General features: G+C 37.9%; 1 protein-coding gene across 1 annotated transcript in view; it reads left to right on the plus strand.

The window, feature by feature from the left end:
* The window catches only part of VWA3B (von Willebrand factor A domain containing 3B), a 70,962-nt gene that overhangs the window by 13,398 nt on the left and 32,155 nt on the right, over positions 1 to 25,409 (plus strand). Inside the window, 10 exon segments of the mRNA XM_027642341.1 lie at positions 2,983 to 3,152; positions 5,044 to 5,168; positions 11,426 to 11,542; positions 14,633 to 14,829; positions 15,467 to 15,621; positions 17,465 to 17,603; positions 18,985 to 19,116; positions 22,223 to 22,321; positions 23,303 to 23,485; positions 24,870 to 24,997. Coding sequence (XP_027498142.1) covers positions 2,983 to 3,152; positions 5,044 to 5,168; positions 11,426 to 11,542; positions 14,633 to 14,829; positions 15,467 to 15,621; positions 17,465 to 17,603; positions 18,985 to 19,116; positions 22,223 to 22,321; positions 23,303 to 23,485; positions 24,870 to 24,997 — 1,445 coding nt within the window.

Raw genomic sequence — 25,409 nt, forward strand, 5'->3', positions numbered from 1 at the left:
GAAGATGTGAATCTGAAGGAACACAGGAAAATGTGGTTGTGCAATATACATACACTCCTCTGGGCCAGGAGCCTCTTCAGCAAAAGCAGTAGAAATGTAGTATTGTCCAAGAACTGAGTCCCATCTGGGAGATTTGTGTGCGTGCTCAGATAGCTTTTAGCTGCAGGAGGCAGAGAGGGAATTCGTAAAACTGAACTAGAATACAGATAGGTGCAAGAGTTCCTTCTTTTTGTTTCTGTGCACCTTTTTCTAAAGTTAACAAGTATTTTTGTTAATCTTGAATTTTAATGAAACAGAACGATTCTTCTCTTTACCATTAGTATTTATCTAGAATTATCAGTGATGCTAGGACACCTGGTTGACCACAGACCTTCTTGCTCCCAAGCAAATGGAGTCTGTAACTATGGGCCCTGCTTCCCATGGAGTGTCTCACCCCTCTACAAAATCCAAGAGAAATTCAAGGTGGCAAGGCGCTGTTTCGTTAATTTGCCTGGTTTAGCCAAAGATTGGGTTGCTGCTTGGGAGAGACATCTTCCAGTGCTGAGGAGCAGCCTAAGTAGTTGTGCCAAAGGGTAGATGAGGGAGGAAGCCTGAAATCCAGGAGTCCATGTCAGCTTGTATTCATAAACTTATGATGTGGGATAGTACAGGGATCCTACAGCCTGAAGGCTTTGAGTACAAATTGGACAAAAGATGTTCATGTGCTAGTCTGTTGACTCAGGAAGCTGAAATATAAATCAGTATCAAAGGCAGTAGAGGAAATGTATGAGCACACTTGCAGGTGATATTGAATTTGCTTTACTACTGCATGAAATTGTATGAGTGCAGAAACATTTCCTCAGTGCCATCCTGAACTCAAATAGTTGTCTTCTCTTTTGTGGTGCACATCCAGGGATTCCTAGTCATATTTGTAGAATCATAGAATCACAGAATGGTTTGGCTTGGAAGGGACCTTAAAGATCATTTGGTTGCAACCCCCTGCCATTAACAGGGATGCCTTTCACTAGACCAGGTTGTTCAAACCCACATCCACCTTGGCCTTGAACACTTCCAGGGATGAGGCATCTACAGTTTCTGTGGGAAACCTGTTCCAGTGCCTCACCACCCTCACAGTAAAGAATTTTTTCCTTATATCTAATCTACATCTGTTCTCCTTTATCTTAAGGTCCTTCCCCCTTGTCTTATCACTACAAGCCCTTATGAACAGTTGTTCTCCAGCTTTCATGTAGGCCCCTTTACGTACTGGAAGGTGCCTTCTCTTCTCCAGGCTGAACAACTCTTTCAGCCTCTCTTCATAGGAGAGGTGCTCCAGCTCTCTGATCATCTTCATGGCTCTCCTCTGGACTTGCTCCATCAGATCCATGTCCTTCTTGTGTTGGGGACCCTGGAGCTGGATGCAGTACTCCAGTATAAGAGTGGAATAGAGGGTGAGACTCACCTCCCTAGACCTGCAGGCCACACTGCTTTTTGTACAGTCCAGGACATGGTTGGCTTTCTGGGCTGTGAGTGGACATTGCTGACACATGTTGAGCTTCTCATCAGCCAACACAACCAAGGACCTTCACCCAAGGACTGCTCTCAATCCATTCTCCACCCAGCCTCTATTTGTGCTTGGGATTGCCCTGTCCCAGGTGCAGGACCTTGCACGTGGCCTTGTAGAACTTCATGAGGTTCACACAGGTCCACCTCTGAAGCCTGTCCAGGTCTCTCTGGATGGCCTCCCTTCCCTCCAGCATGTTGACCACACCACACAGCCTGATGTCATTGACAAACTCGATCTCTCTGTCCATATCACTGACAAAGATGTTAAAAGTTGCTGGTCTTAGTACCAACCCCTGAGGAACACCATTTACCACTGATCTCCACTTGGACATCGAGCTGTTGACCATAAATCTTTCAGTGTGACATCCAGTCAATTCCTTATCCACCAAGTGGTCCATCCATCAAATCTGTCTCTCCAGATTAGAAACAAAGATGTCTTGCAGAACAGTGTCAAATGCTTAGCATAAGTCCAGGTAGATGAGGTCAGTAATCCCATTGTAGAAGGTCACCAAATTTGTCAGACATGATTTGCCTTTAGTGAACTCATGTTCACTGTCGCCAGTCAGTCCTTATTTTTCATGTGCCTTGACATAGTTTTAGGATGATCTGCTCCATGAGGGTGTTCGAGTGTATTTTTTCAATTAGGCAACTATTTATTAGATATTTATCAGTAGGTGTGTTGATATGCTGTATGTATTGTCTTGAAAGCCATTGTGGGTTAGTTGTTTGTTTTATTTGGTTTTAATGATGGTGAAAATTCAAGAAACCGTGAGGATTGTTAGCATGGGTAAGTGCAGGTAACATAAAATCCCTCATAATGTAATACTCAAGCAATAACTAAAGGGCGTTTCTTCAGCTTCTCTCTCTTCTTGCAATAACATTTTCAGACTATAAACGTGTTTGGCCATATAAACCTGCCAAGCTCCCTCTGCTATAGAAGTTTTAAAAATACAAAATATCTGTAAATACCAGCCATAGCATTCAAATAATGATGCGTCTTTCCTAGCCTCAAAATACATGCAGGCAGTAAAACTATGTCTGGTATAAAAATTCCTCCAGATTTTGAGCCCTGGCAAGGCACCAACAAAGTGTGTTTCTTCATGAAAGTGTAATGTGGCACAGAGCCTTGTCCTTCCTTACACTTCTCTTTGGTTTCAGTTAACTTCTGTGGAAAGAGTGTTGCATTGGGCAGAATCAGACGCGAGAGCTGTGGGTCAGGTTCTCTTCTCACTTCAGGAAATTTTGTATGGAATTCACTTGAATTATTAGCATAAATTAGAGGAAGAACCAAAGGTCTGAAAGTCTTATCACCCAAGTAATGCATCGGTTCTACCAAATTTTCTTACCAATACATGGCACAGGACAGTGCTTGAATACGTGCCAGACATTTATGTAAAACAATATCTTCCAGTTGCCATTTTTCTTTCTGTTTAATGACAGGTTGAAGCCGTTTATTACTTTGCTGTGGGTGATGTTCCAGTGAACACAAAACAGCTACTCCTTGAGAAGGTTTCTGATGGCCCCTGTCCAATCAACACTGTGTCTTTCAATGCTAGGGAAGATGAAACTATTATTTTTCTGAAGGAGCTGAGCCGCTTGGCCTCTGGCAGGTATGACAAAGAAGGGCAGTAAAGATTTCAGTACTCATAAAGTGCTTTGCTGATAGGAATGGCATCAGAACATGTCTAAATATAATCCATGAGGAAAATGAGACAAAGCAGTTCAGTGAGTGATTGGGGGAAATTGGGGAAATAGTCTTAAGTGACATGAGTAGAATGCAGGCCCTACTTAAACAGACTGTCTTTTTTCCATGTATGTTCTCACTGGCTTGCAGAAAGGCCATTCCCTCTTTATATCCTAAATCATCTGTTGTCTGCCCCTCTTTTGAAGTCTGGAAAATTGTTCAGGGGAAAGGTTCATAACATAAACTAAAACAAGTTTTTATTGTATTTATTTGTACATTGGCATTATCCACAGGCACCGGAAAAGGATCTAGAGTTTTCTTGACTCAAGTGCCATACAGACACGTACTGAAAAGGAAATGCCTGTCCTAAACTGGTGGTTCATGGAGTAACAGAAAATTGATGAGGTGTTCTTCATCTGGTTGTGTGGAAAAGCAGTTCTGTACCATGCTCTCTAGCATTCATTTGGTATGATTGGTGGAAATTGATATATTCCACATGGCTTGTTGGCTACTTTATCCCTGGGAGTCAGCCATGTGGTGAAAATCAGCATTCAGTAGAAAGGGATAAGATTACTTAAATCTTGATTCTGATATCAAAATAAGGAAAACAAATGAACAAATACAAAACCCCACAATACCAAACTCATGCTGAACAGCAGGAGGGCAGTAGGAGTCAGTAGGTGTTTGCATAACAGAAGTCACCAAAAAGTTACAGACTTGTGAAATGGCTGCTAGCTCTTTCTGTTTAACTGTTGTTTGTGCAAAAGTGGGAGGACCTCCAGCACCAGAAATCTCCAAAATGACAGCAGAGAGCTGGTAAGATGGAAGCTACTTAGCTCTTTCATAGCCATCTGTGTTTAAAAGTAGCTTTTAAGAGATGGAGTGTCTGCCAAAAACAAGACTGTGGGAAAGTGTTATGTTTGCTCTGGTCTCATGTGCATTTAAAATGATTGTGGTCATTTAGAACTGTGGTACCTCCATGGTACCAGGTACATTGCCAGTCACTATCCCAGTCACTATCCTTCAATTTCTTTTGGCAGAGTTTTTACCTCCTTTAATTAAAGGAAAGTGAATGTTTCTTCTGTGGTAAAGAGAGAGGCAAAAAGGGGAGCTGAGAGGAATTGTTTTGTTTGATATGATTCTCACTGTCTTCTTTTTGCATGAGCGCAGCTTTGCTGCAGAGACTTACTGGACCAATTAATATCTTACCGGCAGATATTTATTTGCCCAATAACTGTCTACAAGTTTAAGTCAGCTTTCCCATAGGAGCAGCCCAGTTCATGGGCTTTTCATGGTTTGAGCCTTCTTCTCGTGTAGTTCTGTTTTAGAAACACATCTTCGTCCTGCTCTGAGAGCTTCTCTCTTTTGACAGTGAGGGTAAATGAAGTCTGCTTGTCATCCTGATTTGTATGTCGATAATGAAATAAATGTTCCTGTTAGGCTTTCAACTGGGAGGATAATCTGATAAAAAAGTGATAGTGTCATCTCAGACATCTCAAATTACATGCCTGCTCAGCATGTTAAAAGCATTAATTAAAATTAGATTTCCAGGAAATTGAAAAGTAAGGTGCCTTGGAGTAAGTAATACCCAAATGAAAGAATGTTCTTCATGAGAAGACTTCAGAAGGTACAGAAATGTATATAAAAAGTTTGATAATATTAATTACCTCATTGTAGTTGAAGGTTTAGATATAGATTAGCAAATAATTTTGAAGTTGTACACCACTATGCTCTTGCATGTGTGACATACATCTCTTTAAAATTAGGAAAGTGTTTATGTAATTTGTGTACTGGTGGAAACTCATTTTGTATTACAGATTCCATGCTTTTGCTGAGAAGAAAGACTATAGACAAGCTACTGGAGCTGCATTAAAATATGAAGAGGATGGAAAAGGTCTAATTGCCCTGAACTCCGGAAAACTGAAAGGGCGAATGCCACTAGGTAGACAATATAAAACACAAGATTATACTGATATTTTCAGTGAGATTTCAGAATAGAAATGTAATACAGGACACTTGCTGAGTATAAAATAAAAGAAACCTCTGTAGATATGGGTGGGGTGAGGACAGGACTGGTCAAATGGAAATTCTGTGGGTGGCAAAGAGAGGGCAAAAAAAGAGAAAAGTGAAGAGAGTAGAGGATGTGCATGTGAGAATGAGACAGAAGTGAAAAAAGTGAGAAGATCGTTTGTTTAGGAAGGTGAAGAATAGTACTGGTGTGCTTATGCCAGTGACCTTGTGGAAATGTATAGAGAAATGGCAGAAAGGAAGAGAAGTAGTGTAAATGTTATGATATGTTATATGATACAACAGCCGCATCAATATAAACCAAGTTTGTGTAAGGGGATCAAATCAACACAAGGTTCACTTGCTCCTCTCAAGAATTTGTCATAAAGAGATGCTACAAGCACAGTAAAGTGGCCATATAGAAAGCAGTGCAAAGTGGTGGTGGCTGTGGGAGGATAGATGAAAAAAACCCTGGTAGGAAACAACCAAAATAAACAGTTTCACTGCAGGGTGGAGCTGGGCAGAAAGCTGTCAGTGTGTTTCTTACTAGTTACAGTGCTGCTTCCTCTGGGTAAATGTTCAGTGGACTGGACTGGAGTTTCAGCCAGGTCAGGAGGAGACTGGTTTGTGGTATGAAATGAAGTTTGCGTGTAAAATCTGATGGTTTTTTTTTAGCAGGACGGTAAAAAAAAAGGTTTCTTGAGATATCAGGTGTCATCAAACCTCTTTATTCTAATAGGTCATATCCCCATTATGCTGGTGGCATTAATGTTGCCCCAAAGATACAACAGTGTTATCCTCTTCTCACTACTTGGGAATGTGTGGCTTAAGGTGGATTTAGTGGCTCATATAAGGTTGTTTGCCAGTCTTGGACTAACTGGCCATTTTTGAGTTGTGGTCTAGTTCCTTGTGTACTAAGTTATCCTTCACTAGGACTGTGATTTTAACAGTACAAGAGAAAGAACGATAGTGGGGGGCCAGAAATAAGAGAGTGAGGTTCACCTGATTTTTTGCTTTGTGAAGGGACACTCAAGCCTCACCCGTGCAGGGTTTGGAAACCAACAGCAGAGTCTGCTTTGAAACATGATCTCTCGTTTCATACTAATTAAGAGCAGTATAATGATCACCTTCAGTCTGCCGTGGTCTTACTGGACCACATTTGGGGGGGTGCATGGGGGGAGCTGGCTCCCTTTTCCCCAGGGCAGTCAGCCTGTTTCAATAGGTAGGCCTAGAGCTCCTGTATGACTGAAACTACTTCCTCACCACTGTTTCTAAAGCTGAAAGCTGAATAGCTTTAATCACTCAAAGGGGCAGTAATCCCCTTGAAGCGCATTGTCTGTTGTGTCTTATTGCTATTATGGAGTAGAATTTACACATTAAAAAGGAACACAATTAGCTTTCTGCATTTACTGGGTATTACAAGCACAGTCGTGACATCACTGGCAGCCAATCACTGTTTCAGTCGTATGCAGAATCTAAAGTCCTTTCAGAAAAGAAAACACATTGAAGACATTATTCTGGTCTGTGTCTGATGTCTGTTGTTTCAGAAACTCCTTCAAGGGTGTAATAATAAGGCAATAAAAATAAAAGCATCGATTACTCACTAATGGGCTCTGAAACTGGTTCTTGGATGTGTGGCATAAACTATACAAGGAAATAAATAGAGAATGAACCAGAGATTTAATCATCCAAATGTGGTGTTTCTGGAAAATAAGGAGAGGCACAGGAATATTTTGATTATGTTCCTTCTTGCACCACAAATGCAATAGCTGGAAAGTGAAACTCATCATCATGTTTTACGGACTGGAAAAGCTGTTTTAAGGACACTGGATAGTTTTCTGGGTATTCACTGCATATCAGCATTTTGCAAATACACGATATCTTTATGTTCACTCTTTTTCATTTGCCTAGCCAAAACAAGTCAGAAGTGAACTATTTAAAACTTTAGATAAGAGCTCCCTTCTCCCCTGTTTTGCATCTTGAGCAGTCATTTAGAAAGCAAGCGTGAGAAACTGCCAAATTTGAATTTTTTTTACACTCATTTTGAGTGGGTGCTTGAGATCAAAACAGGTGTAAGCCAGTAAAGAATTAAGGTCCTTATGCTGGCAGCCTCAGATTTACTTAAGGCAGAGAAATGCTTTTACATAAAGCCTAATTTCACCAATGTGATGATATCTCCTCATCCAGCACTAGTTTTCCTGTTATCACTTCTCACTACATTCTTTGTGCAGTTTATTCATCTGCAAAAAGCTGCAGAATTAAGCAATCTTGTTATGTGGTTAAAATGTAAAGGGAAAGGGATGACGTTTAAGTTGGAACTTGAAGACACAGAGGGCAAGAAATGGTAGAAGCTTTGGAGAAAAAAGGTTCTTTCTGAAAAAGGAGACATTTGTGTCATCTTCTTGGAGTAACAGGGATATAAGTGCTACGCAGATCTTGAAAAGCAGTGGTGTTTTGAACTAGATCCTGAAATGAATAGACGGTCCTCAGTGGCTGAAATAGAAACAGTAAATCTCTGTGCAGTGTGTTTCTGTGTGGTGGAATAGATGAGCTTGCATGTGTAAAGAAAATGCAAATGGACTGAAATCAGTATTTTACTGATTTGATAAATCCAAACAAGCATGTGTCTGCCCTCCTTGTGAACTGTGTAAGACTATATTCTTAGGTGTACTTGATTTTCCACATTTATGTGATAGCCACAGGGAAAATTTCAGATTGTTGTGTGTAAAAATGGGAAGCCTAAGACTGTCGTCCCCCTGTATGTATGGAATTGAAGTCAATGAACTCTGCACTGTTTATGTACACCAACATGGGGAAGATTGAAGCCTCCCTTTGGAGAGCCAGGATAATGACTGAAGAGTAGCTACTTTGCCTAGAAGCTGTAGCAAAGATAATTGCCTCTGCTTTTTCCTTGCATATGCTTTGTCTAGTCTCAGCAGCCTTGGCCTGGCAAACCTCTTTGCTAATGTGTAGAGAGTGATGCAGATAGCTGCTCCGCGATGCCACATGGGATTCAAAGTTCATTTGCTTTGTGCCTTTGTCCAGTGGGAAAGGGGCAGAATGGGACTCAGTACTGCTTGGCTTGGCAGGTGCACAGATAAAAGTTGTGCTCTTTTGTGCCTTCATTCATACCCCTCTAAGTGAGGATTTTAAAAATCAGTGCTTGAGGGAATATTGCTATGTTCTGCTGCCACATAGAGGCTGAGGAAGGGACTGGCTGTGAAATAATCAGTTTTCCCACCTTGCCTTGCCAGCAAATTAATTTTGAAATAGATTTTATTTCATTATATTTGTATTTGCTGTCTTCCACGGTCTAAGTCTTATAACCAGAAAAGTAAGAAGTGCTTCTCTATTGGTATTTGCCGCATGTTTCAAAGATACTGTAGGTTTTGTAGGCTTTTTTTTTTTTTGAACTATGGGCTTTTTTTTCTTAGCAACATGAAAATCAAATATGTAACAGTGAGTCGTTGAACAGGATGAGTTTGTTTGCAGGGAGGTAGGTGTGGAGAAGCTGCTTCTTTTAAGATTGCCTGACTGTTAAATAACTGGGGAATGGAAATGAGGGCAGTTATGAGTTTCCGTGTACCTGTGCAAGTGTTTTGTGTTTTCGCTTAGACCCACCATCTTGCTTCTCAATTCTCTGGTGTCAGCAAAATGCTTCTGCCTCTTGCCACATGCTGTCCCCACATCCTTCCTCATCTTTTTCCTCTTTTTCAGAGCTTTCCTTATCCTAGAACATTACCCAGCGTGGGGTGCTCTGCAGGGTTGCGATGGCTGTGGGGAGAGCTGAGGAGAACCGACTGTGCTTGGCCAGGGACAGGCTGCAGGGCGTTCTGGCTGGCTCCCTAATACCTGACTGGTGGCCATCCTCCTGCCATTGCAGTGTGGTGGTTTCTGAATCAAAAGGGGGGGGGCGGCTCCCCAGGGGTGTGGCTGTTACACTGCCAGCCAGGGCAGCGGGATAGTGCTTCTTGGCAGGGGGGGACCAGGAGGACCCTTTCTCTCTCTGGATAAAGGGATCTTTTTAAGACAGGGCCTTTCCTGGGACATGAATGCCTGAAGGTGTATAAGAGATCATGGGCGTGGATTGGTTGGAAACTGCACCATTTAGAGGAGTGACTTTCTTTGGTTAGTGGTCCCCAAAAAATGGCACATCAGAGGTGTGAGTGCAGGGAATTTAAACCAAAGTGAGGTTCGTGCTTTCTTGGTCATGTACCAGTGATGTGCTTTGAGGGACGGGCCACAGGTTGAGAGCCACACCTGGAAGATACTATGCACTGCATGTGTATGTGTGTTTTGATGTGGGGGGGGCTCAGTTTTGAATGACACAGCTTTTCCACTCCTCCTTAACTGTGGAGGAAAAGAGGCCAAGGCAGTTGTGGAGGAGAGCTTGCAGCCTTCTCTCCCAGTTGAATTCAGGAAAAAATGTTCCCAGAAAAAAGGTTTTCTAAGCAACTGGAATTTCATAAGGTGCAGTTGTTGGTGCCTGCTTTTGTCCTGTATACTGTCATCAAAGGTACTTACTTTGAAAGTGCATGCAGTTTTACTTAACTGTGTTGCAGCATAAATAAGGGAAAAATACCTTCTTGTGTAACAGCAATTCAATGCATCTGTCTTAAAGGGGACAGTAACAATAATCTTGTAAAATTGACGAGTCTGGAGCATCAATTTAAGCAAAACCATTATATCATTGGCATTGTTTTAGTGGTAGTTGAAATATACATACTTCTTTCAGTATATTCAAATGTAACATTAAAAATGCTAATAAAATTGAATCTGGATCACATTAATTGACAGCTCATGGCAGATACCCAGATTTAGTTGGAGGCAGTGCCACTGGAATTGCATTCTTAACAGCCTTTAACTTGGAAATATGTGCATGTGTGGTGTGAATGCATGTGTTTTGTGGTTTTAACTGTGACAAAGGTATATGTTTACACATTCAGTGGCTGAGTACTCATCAGAAAATCTCTAGATCTGTTCGTCCTTGAATTTTGCTGGTGCTCAGATTTTGTATTTCTGGTGAGAGATTGTTTCTAAAAGAAAAGTTGACTTCTTTTGGAATGATTACAGATGGAGGTTTTTTCTCCCTTTTGTGTTTTATGTTGTGGAATGATCTGCCTTACTAAAGCTTTTTGTGATTTAGGAAATGTTGATCTTTGTCCTAATGATGTTTTTGAAATGCAGGAAGGTCCCAGGAGGTGGCAGTGTACAGTAACACATTTCAAAATATTTCTTGGAAACTGAGAGCATTTCACAATTAAAATTGAGTTCTTATTTTGTGCAACTTTCGTATTAGTGTTATTTCAGGGAAGTTTATCAAAGAACAAAATGATCAGGTTTATTTGTTTACTGATAACTTACTTTAGTAGGCAAGTTTGCGTGTCTTATCTTTCATACAGTGAACCACCATTGCATATTGACTGAACCACTAGATGATAAGATATAGCTTGCCTTGTTCAGCATCTTTATGTGCAGTTCATTAATAGGTTGTGATCTGCAACAGGTTGTAGCCTGCGTTTGTGGTTAGGTTAGCTGATGATTCAGTTTCTTTCAAATTTTTGCTGTAACAGTACACACAGTTTCTCTGCATTGTCCTATTGCAATTTAATCTCTTAGACTAACCCAATTTAACACATTTTTAGTAGTGAACATTCTGCTTAGATATACAATGTGACTCAATTTTAGTAATTGTACTCTATGGAATAAATACATATTTTAATGATTTTAATAAAGAAAAACATGTCTGTTGAGATTAATAAAACCTTATCTCAGCTCTAGCTTTGCATCTTTCCTTTTTTTTGGGTTTTTATTTGACAATATAGCCTGATAGTAAAGCATTTTTTTCTTTTAACATTTATTTATGACTGTTGAGAATTGTTGGGATGAAAATAAACTCATCTTTAGCAAAATTTCATCACATAGTCTTCAGGAATGAAGATTTAATTTTAAATAAAATTGTTAATGTACTTTAAGGAAACTGAAAGAGTTGAAAATGTCTTCTCTTTAAACTTTCAAAATTGGGGTTTTGAAGTCTGTCAGAAAACAGCACTTGTCGCTGCAATGGGACCTCAAGAAAACAAAGTTATATGGGAACATCTGGATATACCAATGACTTTGTAATAATTGAGGAGTTATAAATTGTGGAAATTTTATCAAAATGTCAAGTTCTATTTAGGATTTCTTTTGCAGTAGCTGGTGTCCGTGAAGATGTCTTTTTGATCTGGAAGGAGTTGGAGGAAGCCAGGAATACAGTGAGACAAGTTCAGAAAATTTTATCAGAATCTGACCAGCCTGCTTCTCAAGATGGTATAATTTATGTTTCTTTCAGAGACTTACCATTATATTCATGATCAGTATTTTATTTGTGAAAAGTTTTCATTACTCATCAATTTGAGGATGGTTTTCTCAGAAATTTCTATATACAGGTAACACCTATACTTGTTATCTAAATTTAGGGTTGCCTGAAACTTTCCAATACAAATCTCTGTTTATTATGGCTTAAACTTGCTAACTTTAACAGGTTGAGGTGAAACAGAACATTTTTAGTTCACTAGTGACTAGGTTTACAAGTTTTCTGCATTTTAAGATATGAAAATTCTTTTTGTTTTTTGTGGTCTCTCCCTTTCTGCCTGGGCCAGTAATTCTTTAATTTTATTCCACACAGTGCTGGGGAAGTACCTCATCCCTCTCCCATCATGGTCATCTTGGGATGGCCCAGTTCATTCCTCTAAAAAGAAAAAAGTGTGCGTTTGAGTTGTAGTCAAAGGCAGAAGACTGAAAACAATTCTGGATGAGTGCTCTGACAAATCTTGTCTTAAGAAACTTGGAGGAATACCTACATTTTTCATTAAACTAATAGTTCCCACCACTGTGTTTAGCCTAGAACTTGATCCATTTGTTGTTCTGTGCATATTGATTGTGGATTGAACACCGTTGGAGACAGAAGCATAGCTGGTTTCTGAAGTTCTGGAAGGCTTGAATAGGGCATGGTGAGGTGCTACTCAGCCCTTCTAAGATGGAGATTCTCTGGGCATGCTCTGGAGCAGAATGATCACACTGAGAAGACTTAAATACTAAAAACCTAGGAATCTGTAGAGTCTAGGCAGCTTCAGCATTGGACTGCAATCAAGGGGATGGATTTTCAGGATCATAACCATGATTGTCAGAGCCTATAATCTTCACCCTGGTTTTAAAATACTTACGCAGTGTCTACTGGTACTTTTTGTGTAAGTTGATACAAGATTCAAGTTGAATTAGCATAAGTCATGGATGATTTTGTGTAGCTGTAGTATTGTTTTTGCAGTGCAATTGCTTTTAGTTTGGCTAGATGGAGGCTGATGCCAGATGCTCCTTTCTGGATCACCTGCTGAGGAATGTTTTGTGCTGTCAGTTGGTCAGGAACTTGAACTGTGTTAAGATACGTGACCGGGATGGTGATGATAATTTGAAGCTGGAAACTTTTCTTTGCTGCTGGGTTTGAATTTCTGTCCATAACATAGCTCTGCATGATTAAAACTAGAGTTTTTTCTTCTGTGAAGGCATAATACAGTTCTTTATACTGATAATATCATCTTCTGAGTTAGTAAACCTTCCCATATGAAATTAAACAGTTCTTCTGTAATAGATATGAACCAAGAGACCACAAAAAAGCTGCAAGAGCAGCCCTAATTTCAGTGTTTATTTGTGTGTTCCTGACTGTGCAGCTTTAATGTTCTTTTAGTGTTTGCCTTCATATATAATCACTTCATAAATAATTTAAAAGAAATTAAATTAACAGTATGATTTATTTGGTCAGTTCTTCAGCATTATTTGACTATTACCCGTTCATCCAAATAACTGCAGTCTTTCAGTTTGCCTGCATTTCTTCCACATTTTGCCTTCCTGTTTAAAATACTTTGCTGCAAAATGTAGTTTGTTCTGAACACTGTGATGTTCTGCAGGAGAAGAAACAGAGAAAAAGTAAACTTTTCTGCTGACACTCCAGATAATGCGCTGGCTACCTGAACTGAGACAGGACTTTTTACACAGAGCATGTGGAAAAAAGAAAACAACAGTTTTCTTTTTAAAATTCTGTGAGTGCATTTGTGACACTTGTTTTTAGGACCACAGGCAGTCATAAAGCAAATATTTTCATGAGCAGGCTCCAACCATGCATGTGCCTTAATGTTGGCTGGTCTCTGTGTGTGTAAGGGGAGTAGATGCTTCCATAGGTTTGTTTACAGGCTCGGGATCTCAATGCTGTTATCACTGTAGCTGCATCTAAATGGAATAGACATTTATACCACCTAGGTCCACCAAAATTAAAGTGTGATAAAACAAATTCACGCTGCTGTGAGACCCACTGCCGGGTTATTTTGTTTAGTTGTGTTTTATCGAGATAGTGATGAGTGAGTGTAGAGCCCTCTATCTTATTACCAGTATCCAGAGATGTGCAGTGCCCTACCTTAAGATGGCCCTTGGAAAAATTTGTAAGACAATATGATGTGAAAGGGTAAACATAAGAACAGTTATAACAGAACAGACAAAAAAAAAGGCCACTTTTCTTCAGTATCAGTTGAAAATGCTTGAAAGAGGGTGTAGAACTAGAGATGGTCCTCCATGGGCTGCAGGGGCACAGCTGCTCCACCATGGTCTGCACCACGGGCTGCAGGGGCCTCAGCTCTGGTGCCTGGAGCACCTCCTGCCCCTCCTTCTGCACTGACCTTGGTGTCTACCTTGTTGTTCCCGTGTTCTCACTCTGCTCTTCCCTGGCTGGAATTCTTTTGGCAGAATGGCTTTCTGTTCGTAAATTACGTTATCACGGAGGTGTTCCTGTCACTCCTGACTGGCTCAGCCTTGGCCAGCAGCAGGAAGTCCGTCCTGGAGTTGGCTGGCATTGACTCCACCAGACAGGAGAAGCTTCTGGCAGTTTCTAACAGAGGCCACCTCTGTAACTCCCCCACTACCAAAACCTACCCACAGAAACCCACTACATAATGTTAACCAACTCAACTGTATTTTCAGTTATATCTTCTGTAGTTTCATTTTCTCAAATGATTCTTCTTGAATTTAGACATGTTATACAGGAATACTTTCTGGAATTTTGTAATTAAATTATTAAGAGTATTCCTTTTATATGTTGATCTTGTCACTGTTTAATGTCTTCTGATGTTGGATTTTTTTTCCAGTTATAAAGGAATTTGTTACAATGAGTTGTGTGATAAGAAAAAAAAAACACAACCAAAGTAGAGGCTGTTAAAAATCTCTCAGAAATATCTGCTCACTCCAATGCTGTCAGAGCAAGCAGAACAAGTTTGAAAATTTTGACTCTAGTATCATAATCTGGTTTTGAAAATAGTATAACCACACTGAACCACGTTATACAGGAAATTTTGTTTGTTGTATTTTCTTTATTAGCAACCAAAACTGATCATCCATTACAAAATCATGTGTATGACAAATATTTGACTTCTGAGAAGTGGTTGCAGAAATATGGCTTGAAAGCTCAGAAGCTCACACTGTACGATGCACTTGCTGATTGTATTTTCCGCCACGTAGATGGGATTGTTGGCATAAAAACTAAACCAGAGGATGAATCTTCACAAACAGATGCTGTGAGTGTTGTTAATTTTTCCTCTCATCCTGTGAGTTATATGTTTTTTCTTTTGAAGCTTGAAAACTTGGCTGGTGGAGGAATTTATGATATAGTATATGGCCTCATTGTTTTGTAGTTTTTGTTAAAATCATCTTATTAATTTTTGGGACAAAGAATGTAATAAAAAGAACGTTTCAAAGGGCTATTTGAAAATGACTGTTTTAAAGACTCCTTGCTGGTTCCCATGTAATCTGAAAGGAAAGATCAGGACTGACTTAAGCAATGCCATCATTTTCTATGTATTTCTGTGTGGCGGAGCAAAGATTGCTTGCCTTCAGAATACGTTTTAGTCTCATCTGCTGCAGTGTTTGCAGATACTTAAACAAATTTGGATTAATATGTCTTCTATTTGTTTTTCTCAAGCTTTACCATTACACTGTTTGATGTAATGGTAAAGCTGCTTTTGCTAGCTAAAAGAATAAAACCAGTTTCTATTGACCTGCTAGGAGCGAATTCTGTGACCATCCTATCTCATGTTTGTTTCTGCACCTGTTCATGTGCAACAAGCATGTACATTTGAAGTTTGTTCACCAAATATTAAAGGCACTGCAAAATAATGTGTTTTGGAACATGAAACGGGTTTTTCTTGGTTGTAGGAGACAAAGAGGAAGGTAATTCATGCAAGATACTGTGACAGGTTTGTACACACCCACTGGAAAGATGGATCTGTAGTTCACATATATGTTAGTACAGAAAAGTATAAGCAGTACGAAGAGAAAATGAGGACAGCTCTCAGACAAGTGGAAAGAAGGTTAGTGTTCACATAAACTCAGTTTGTATTATTTTACATGGTTGTTGAAATGTTTGACATTTACTGTCATAATAAGCTGAAGTGGTTGGTAAACTGACAGTAGTGTTACTGAGCCAGAAATCTATTTTAGATCAGAATCTTATATGTAGGATTTCTTAGTAGCCATGTAAGAAAATTGGTGAACACTTTTATCTTTTGTTCTCCTTCTGAAACACAAATATGAAAGTCAATCTGCACATTTTTGAATTACTGCTGAAAGTGCCAAAAAGTATTGGGACTATAGGGTGGCAGAGAACTTAAACAATCATCAATAAAACTTAATAAATATTCATCCTGTATATCTAGTATCCCTTGAGATACCTTGAACACCAAGTAGCACAGCTACAGTACAGCATGCTGATAATGGTTATCTTTTGCAACTTTTTGTTGAAGACAAGTTTGAACAGTCTAGATCAGTCAGGGCATGAGCTATTAAGTAATGCACATGATGAGAACTTCAGTACTCAAACTACCTGTCTAGTTTACATTTCTGTAGCCATACAGACACTCTTAGATTTTGTAGGACATCTACCAAAAAATAGGCAATCTGAGGGTCTGATTAATCTGTCCTAAAGATGCCCTAGAGTAAATTGGCTTTTAAAGCTACACTAGGAGACAAAGGTAACCTATTGTAAAACTGAGAGAAAGAATAAATGTTGCCCTCTGTTTTGTATATTAGGGCAATGAGATGTTTCACTGAAGAAAGCATGTGAACTTCCATTTTATTGATGAATTTTTCAGTTTATTGCTACTTCCCTACCAAAAGTATAGCAACCTGATTACATTTAGCAGGGTCAAACAGAATTTTGTTATTCCTTTTAGTTTTTCTTCATCTTACTGTATGTAGGATAACATTTATGTAGTGTCAAAGGAAAATTTGAGATAAACAGTTTTAGTGAGTGTATATTTTTGAAATCCAAGCTGAGATTATGGGTTTGCTATTTTGAGTGGTTCATCTCAATGTTAAAAAGTCCTGGTAGACCTCATCAAACACTTTTGGGGAAATAATTAATGACAAAATAGCTGTCGGTAGCAAATGTAACAGGATCCTTAAGTTTCCATGATATCATTTTTTTTAAACCTCTGTGGAGATGAGTAATATTTTTCCCAGGACCATTATATGCCATCTGTTAAACATCTCTGTTTCGGAGTAGATGGGTACTTTATGACTCTCAAGGGAAATCAGATTTGAACTTGCTGCAGCCATTACTGAGGAAGGATTTTTGTGCACAGCAGTATGTACGCACGTATTTAACTGGCAGGCACACTCCAGTCCTCTTTAAAATGCAAAACTTATTCTGTAGTTAAGGCTCAAGGTCAGCAAACCATTGAAGCATCTGCTTTATATTAAGGTTCTTCAAAGTGCTTAAGTTCCTTGCAGAATAGGTTCTCAAGTGGTTTCCTGAGAAGGGAGGCATAGTAGCATGTGATTAAATGATTTACTGAGTTCAGACTGGTGAACAGTTACAGTGACAATAGTTATAGTTGCTTCCACATGGGATTTCCCAGCTTAAACTACCTGATAATTGACTTTATAGAGATGCTGTATTGTTTTGTCTTTTTTTATCTGTCTCTGGATTTCTACTGAAATTATAAAATAAAAATGTCCTGTGTTGTTATGTAATGACATAGGATGGGTTCATCAAGGGCAATATACCACTTCTCACAGTGACTACTAACAGGTGTTTAGGGAAAGAGAATAAGAAGTATAGCAGTGATAAAAAGATCCTACCTGTTAGATTCTGATATGCAGAGCTCCAAAGATCTTATGGAACAGGTTTTGATACTTTTGTTCCTCCCCTAGGATTAAGTGGCTTCAACAAGGAAGCAGAGGGCTCTTTGGTAATGTGTTTGAAGATAATGTCTATATTCTCATTGATACATCCCAGTCTATGAAAAAGAAGCTGCCACTGGTGAAGGAAAAAATATTTCAGCTCATACAGGTAGGACAAAGTGATGATTCTGAAGGCTAGGAGCATTTTAGAGGAGGCTCATCTCTTCTGGATGACTGTTATTTCACTTTTCATTTATTTTTACTTCTTTAAATAGCAGCTTTACAAAAGTATTTATATTTTTCTTCATGTGCTCAGTTTTCAATTAAAAATTTGTAATTTTGCTTCATTTATAAAAATATTTGAAAAAAGCTAGAGAAAATGTTAAAAAATAAAAAAACTTATGTTGTTCTTTTTCGCGAGCCACCTTCCTCCTAGAAAAAAGATAAAAAACAAAACAAGAAAAAAACACGCAGAGAAAAAGCTATACAATGAAATACCTTTTGGCATTTTCATTTATCATCCAGTTCCATTGGCATGTTGTGATTTGTAATGTGTGTTCTAAATTCACTTTCATACTTCTACAGTAGAGGGTGTAGAATGTTTTGAACTTGATTGAATCTTGCAGTGACTCAGAACTTTGCAATGGGACTTGGAAAGTGCAGAAGCACCTCAAAAGCTGTGAGTACTGGGAGACACACCTAAGACAGAAGTTGTCTCACCTAATTTTAAAAGTCTACAATGATGTCAACTTAGCGTACATTAATATTTGAAATGGGTACTCTTAAAACATGATTAATCTTAAATTTCTTTAGCCCTAAGAGAAGTAACTGGCAAATAAAAATTCAATCAGTCTGGCATTGATAGAATCATTAGTAGGACTAAAAATATTAAAACTATGACAGAGAGGTTTTTGAGCTAGGTGCAGTCATAGGACATAGTATCTTGTGGTCCTCTAGGCAGATCAACTCTAGAAATTTATTAGATACTGTGCCAGAAGGTTTCACAAGCAGCTGCACAAAAATGGTGATGAAAAGGAGGCAAAGGTTTCAGGCTCTGAAAGTTTGTACTAGCTTGCACAAATCTTCCCTGACTTACTACTTTTCTCCAAAAGCAACTTCAGCAAATTCCTAACTTATTTTTTTTTCTGCTTTCCCCTTGCCAGTGCTCTTTATTTGATTCTTGTTCTCTTTCTCTAAGTGATGTCTTTCTTTCTGATTTCAATTTCCTTTGGTAAGCAGTGATAATCTCTTACACCACTGATCCTACCCAGTTTCATCTCTCTGTTTCATGCCCTCCTAGACACTTGCTGTTCAAGTAGTTTGAGAAATATGAGTATATGGAGACTTACTTTGGGAAGTTCAAGTAACCTTAATAGTTGTAAGCAATAATTGTCTCTGTCTTTGTATATCTCTCTGTACACCGTAACTGAATATTATTGTAACCATATAATCAACTATATAATAATTAAAACAACTGCTAGTACTCTATTTCAGGATACAAGTATTCTTACTTTTAACAGTATGTAAAATTCAGATGCTATCTCTTGCAGGAACAATTGAGACACAAGAAGAGATTTAACTTTGTGAAATTTAGTGCCCAAGCAGTGGCATGGCAAGAAAAACTTGCTGAAGTTAATGAGGAAAATTTGCAAGATGCTTGGCTTTGGATAAAACAGCTTGAGGTAATATGGCAACTAATTATCACAAAGCGTGCTTGTACAAAGTTGTATTTGTTTCCTCATTTTTTGTGTGGCTGGGTTGATTTTGGACTGACTAAGTATTTGACTTGAGTAAGCTGAAAATATATATGATGTATAGACCTTAGTGGATCTGAGTACAACATATCATCTGTCAGGTGTAATAACCCTTTAACAGAGGACCTGTTTATCAAATCATATTAATAATTCAACTTGCAGCCTTCTGCGTTTAGTAGCCACAATGCAGACATTGGCCCATTTGATTTCTGCAGGAAACATGTCAGTGCTCGGATCTCGTGTCTAAATTTGTCATTCTGGCTGCAGGGCTGCTGCGTGGTTCTGAGAGCTGTTGCTGGCAGACTTACAGCTCAGAGGTGGTACAGGAAACATGTCAGCAACCTGGAGAAGCATTTCTAGTCCCTGTTGATGAATAGATAGACAGGTGACTTTAGCTGTGATAGAAACATGAGAGCAACCATACCCAGACCAAACATCTGTCTGTCTACCCAATATTCTTTCTCTGACAGTGGCCAAAATCTGAGCACTTTTCCCTGAAACAGAGTAGAAATGCTTGTAGTCAGCCACAGTCATCCCCCACATTGTAACTGTCATCAACTTTAGGACCACCTAATGTGTCAAATGTGGACAACATTATGAGCACATGACTGAGAATCAGTTGCCCAGTGCTACAGATGTATCCCATGTTATATTTTCTGACACAAACCCCCTCATGTTTATGTAATAAAACTCCTCAGCATTATGACAGCTCTTCCTCAGATTTAATACGAAATTCCTGGGGATGAGGGAATTGGGGAAGCTACATAATGCCTCTGAGACTATAAAGCAAGATAAATAACAGATTTCTCAGAAAATACTAACAGTCCAACACATAGAGAAAAGAAAGTTTTAGTGTGGCCTCACTGAGCAGTTGGTGAATACTTAAAACTGAGGTTAGTTAATTTTGCTTGAGACTTGAAAACTTGGCTCTGTTTAAATCATATATGTTGTACACCTTCATGCAAGTTCAATAATACGTTGAGCTACCATAATTTGACACCATCTTATATATGCATTTGGGAATGGCCTTGTTCATCATTATTCATAAAATTGTTAATTGTTTATTATAAATTTCATTCGAAATTCAGATCTAGATATCTGAAGTGGTACAGGAAATGGTACAAGAGCAGACTACTTTTTTCAATGTTGGCATCTGCTGGTGACCTTTTAGCCTCTTTTAAGCAGTGCATGTGTAAGTCTGAGATCAGAAGGCTGACTTTACAGTGAAGCTGAAATCAACAGAGGATTGGTCTGGAATATTAATCAGAGTAGCTCCTTTGATCTCATTTTATAAACTTTGGTCCCAGGATTATGAATATGGAAGCTAAGCTATAAACAGTAACTAACTGTTCCTTAAAAATCCTTTAGATGTGATAACATTGAAAATTTTAGAGGTGGTAATGTCACATAGCTGAAGTATGTCAATGTTATTTAAACACTGATAAAACCAGTGTCCATTTGTAACAGTAGCAATTGAGAAACCTAAAATGAACAGCTTTCACTATAAGGTACATAATTCTTTTCCTCACATCATCAGCATCCACCCTATGTTCCCATGACATGAAATGTGAAAGAAGTTGTTTTGTTTCAAATTAGCTCAAAACCAGGTACCATTATCAAAAGAGCCAGGATGGCCAATTTACACATAATAATGAGTGATGTGTCTGAAACTTTATGATGCTTACTAAAACATTAGGAATATTAGATAAATTTAACACAAACAAAATGTCTCTGGCTAGTTATTTCTTATGAGTGGGTACTGATAAGGATTGGTTGTGAATTAGAAGATAGGATTATAAAGTATATGAGCTGTCTTGCTCACACACTCTTATGCAGCTGTACAGAATCACTGTCAGAATGTACCTCCTATTTCATTTTACCTGATTTACTTACTTTGTCCTTTCTAATAGAACTTGGTGGTGGTGGGAAGGACTGGAAGAAGTCTTAATGCAATTATTAGGACTGAAAAAATAATGCTATGTCTTAACATTTTTTTATGCACGGGTCGATGTTAGAGATTTATGTTTATCTTCCGCAATACATTATATATGTGGATCCCAAGTTTCTTCTTGCGCCACTACAATCCTCCCTTCCCTCCAGAGGAGTATTCGGGTGTTATACAACCATAAAACAAGTCCAAATATTTTCAGGGATTTTGATTGTCCCCAGAAAAAGACTAAGACTTGATGAAACACTTTTCCATACTGGTAAAACTTTACATGTACCTTTAATTTGGAAGGTTTGGTACACTGCATGTTTGAAAGGTGGACGTTTGAAGATGTAAACTGTAGGTTTTAGGTTCCTATAAGCCATAAAATGCATTTCAGTGAGTTTAGAGTTGCATTTAGTCTAAAAAGAAAAAAAAATCACGATCACAAAGTATGTGAATGACATACACAGGAAAAATGTCTAGTATTACTCCAAAATTTTTTTTAGTGGGCACAGTATTACTTTATTGGGCATGTTTTGTTGCTATAGATAACTTTTGTGCTAAAATATAAATTATGTTAACATTAATTTGCCAAGGAGTAGATGGGAGAGAGTCTGGAAAAATATTTGGAAAGTCAGGAAGTCTCTTACCAGTTTTTGAGAAATAAACTTATGCAACTCCTTTATGGAGCTTTTGATTTATTTGGTGAAGTAAAATATGTGTTTCAAGGGGCAGTGATGAGTTGGCATGCAGGAGCAGCAGTGGGAAAAATTAAGAGAATGTATCTTCTTTCTTACATCTTCCTATCTTTATAGTCTTTTAGTGATTGCTTTTGCTTGTACAGCTCAGATTTCTTCTGCCAGCATTTTGCTTATGTGTGTTTGCTTAAGCACTGAATACCAATCTGGTAGCAATTTATGCTACTTTGATGTTTGCTTTCATTTTTCTAGCTACATGATATAAATGTTTTCACCATTTTATTAGTCATTTTGGTTCTGTATTATCCCCTGAATCACTACACTGTCATTATGAATTTAAGAACAGAGGCAAAGAACTGTTAGTATTTATAGCTGTTTCTTTGTCTCTTTCTTCTTGGTTTCCTAGGTTGGAAGTTCCACAAATACACTCAAAGCTCTCCAGATTGCTCTTGCTGATACTGACACTCAGGCTATTTATCTCTTGACGGATGGGAGACCTGACCAGGTATTTCTAAAATGAGAAAACAGAAAATGCAGAAAAGTGGTGTCAGAAGTCAGAAGTAGGAGATGAATATCATGCCTGCAGTGCTGAGTCTTGTGCGGTCTCTTGGATGTTTATTTGCATTGTTTCACAGTTTTTCTATCTAGAAGCATATATTAATGTTTTACCAAAGAATAATTTGGCTTAATATACATTTATTAATATTCTTATTTTTAATATTTTTATTAAGTTCAAAATTAATGAATACCTGATTTCTTTTTACCTGGTTACTAATGCCCTTTATGATTTATGTTCTACTTTTTTTAGATTAAAAGAGGTAAATGGCCAAGATTGCTTTTAACTGTTAAAGTGCAACAAACAATAATACTGCAAATACTGCTTAATTTGTAAAGCTTTTTGAGTACTTTGAAGAGGTGAAGGGTTATCAGAATTTACAGAACTGAATGAATAATTTTTTTCTACCAGATCCTTCAGTGTTTTCAGACATGGTAGATCTACTTTTTCACCTAATTTTTATTTCTTTTCGTGAGGCAGAAACTAGCTTTCCTGTTTTCCCAGCCTTTATTTTCTTTCCTGGTATTGAATTAACTTTTCTGTGAACTAATTTTGTTTATTAAAAATATCTACACTCATATACTTCCAAAAATATTTTTATATATATCCAGTGATACTAAACACCAAAGCAGTACTTTAATTTCCTATACTTTAGTAATTTCTTTTAAGACTTCAGAAACAAAGAGTACGCATTATATTGCAATTTACATCCTGTACTTTAATGCATTATCAGTGTTTCAAAATCTGTTTTAAATTAGCTCATTTTATGTAATTATGAAATAACAATCCATATAAGGTGGATGCTTTTAACTGGTCTATATTTGTCTATAAGCAACAGTATGACTGATTAAATTCTTACAAATTCACCATGTTTTGATAAATATGTTTCTAGATGCCGCATTTTTAATATACTTTTTTTCCAATTTTCAGCCCTCCCAAATAATTTTTGCTGAGGTCCATCTTCATTGTAAAATTCCCATCCATACTGTATCATTCAACTGTGATGATATAGAAGCTAATAAATTTTTGTATGAACTGTCTACTAAAACAGAGGGACGGTTTCATTATTACAACATTTATTTGACTGATCCTGATACTGCAGAGTTTATTCTTGTGAGTATCTGAAAATAAATATATTTGCTTCTTCATGCTGTTGAAGGAACCACAACTTGCATTATTGTGATTTCACGTTACAATAGGTTATTAAAAAAAAAAAGAGGGTTAATCCTAGTCATCTTCAAAGTGATGTAAAAGCAATAAGTATGACATTTTTTGCTTGTTAAATTTTATTAGACTGCAACAAAAAAGCTCAAATGGCATGCAAAGAACATTTTGTAATGCTACTGTTGGAAACAGATTCCCCCTCCCCTAGCCCCCCGCCTGAAACCCAAAACCTAAAAATACATGCAGACCAAATTCAGCTCTGGAAGAAACACGAGTGATCTCTGCTCTCTCAGAAATAAGTTATGGTTTAAAATGAAACTATGTTTTGTATCCTGTTAAAAAATGAGAGAATGCAGAGCTGAATTTGAATGATGATGAATGATTCCATCAATTTTGTTAAAAGTTTGCTCTACAGTAGCCACTGGGGAGAGATCCATAATGAGTAAAATGACTAGAATAGCAGTCATCTACCAGGTGTGACTAAGCAGCTCAATCTAACAATCCCCAGTAGAAAATTTCTGAATAGACTAAGAGAATCATCCATTTGAAACATATTCTTATTTTTAATTAAAAGTAACACTTAATTGATTCCACAAATTTTAGAAATGGTTGTGGTGGAACAATGAGAACAAGGAATAAGACAGTAGCAGGAAACTTGAATTTTACAAACACCAATTAGAAGGAAGATGTGAAAATAATCCAGCTCTTGAAAAGTATCAGAAGTGTACTGGGCAATTTGAGTGATCCTGATGGCGTGGACTATGTGACACTGCTCATACTGGACAGATGACTGCCAAAGTCTGTATTGTACATCTCTACACTTCTGGCCCTGTGGGAGTTGGAATCATCATTGGAATTTCCTTCCTGTTTCCTCCTCCTTAATCCAAATGATTCTTAGTCAGCTCCAATGTTCCCTTGAAGAGTATGTTTTGTCATTCCCAGGGACAGTATGTGATACAGCTGTGATCTGTAGAATGACAGGCCACCAGTTGTACATAACTTGTATTGTATTTTATTTATTTGCTTATTTATTTTCTTACTTTCTGAAAGTGAGTGGAGCTACTGACCTCAGTACATTATTCAGAAATATGGCTGTTCATAGCTCAAGGGGTAACTGGCTAGTTAGGGAATGCTTGTCTTTTTCCTAGAAAGGAAGAATAATTTGAAAGGCTGTAATGCCAAGCACAAGAGTCTACCTGAAAGATTCTACAAAATTTGGAAGCTGTCCTGAGCCATTATTCAAAATTATTATCAGAACTTGCTTAGTTTCAGTTCAGAAATGAAACTTGTTTAGGCCTAGTTGTACTAAAACATATGATTTTCTTTTTGTTAGAATAAAGACATACATCTTTTGAAACGAGAAATTGATCAAGGAGAAAAAGACCTAGAGAAAGTAAAGACCTTTCATGTCAAAAGCCTGATGATGGATTCTTTTAATGAAGAAAATTATCCAGAGAATAAGTATGTCCTCATACTGTTATTTTGTTAATAAGGCGTAAGAGCTATCTGTTACATTTCTCCTTTTCATTGTCTTGCATTTTTAACCTCTGACATTCTCTTTTTAAAAGAAAGGTTGTTGCTTTGTTGTTTTGAGGTGGTTTTTTTTTAACAGCTAAGGTAATGCAAAAGAAAAATCTGGAAAAATGCACCAATACCATGATGCCTGAAACGAAATTATCTCAAATATATCAATAGTCTCAAGATATTAGGAATAATTAAAGTATAGAGGGGAAATTATTTTTCTGTCTCCAACACATGGTAGAGTTGTTCCCTCCGATCTCAAGGATTAATGAAAAATTATTGTCGTATAGGTACGGCTGACTTGGACTTCATGACTAAATTGCCACTCTTTGGGATATGCTGATTGGAACAT

Source organism: Corapipo altera, unplaced genomic scaffold (assembly GCF_003945725.1).
Source record: "Corapipo altera isolate COAL_440 unplaced genomic scaffold, ASM394572v1 0, whole genome shotgun sequence".
Taxonomy (NCBI): Eukaryota; Metazoa; Chordata; class Aves; order Passeriformes; family Pipridae; genus Corapipo; species Corapipo altera.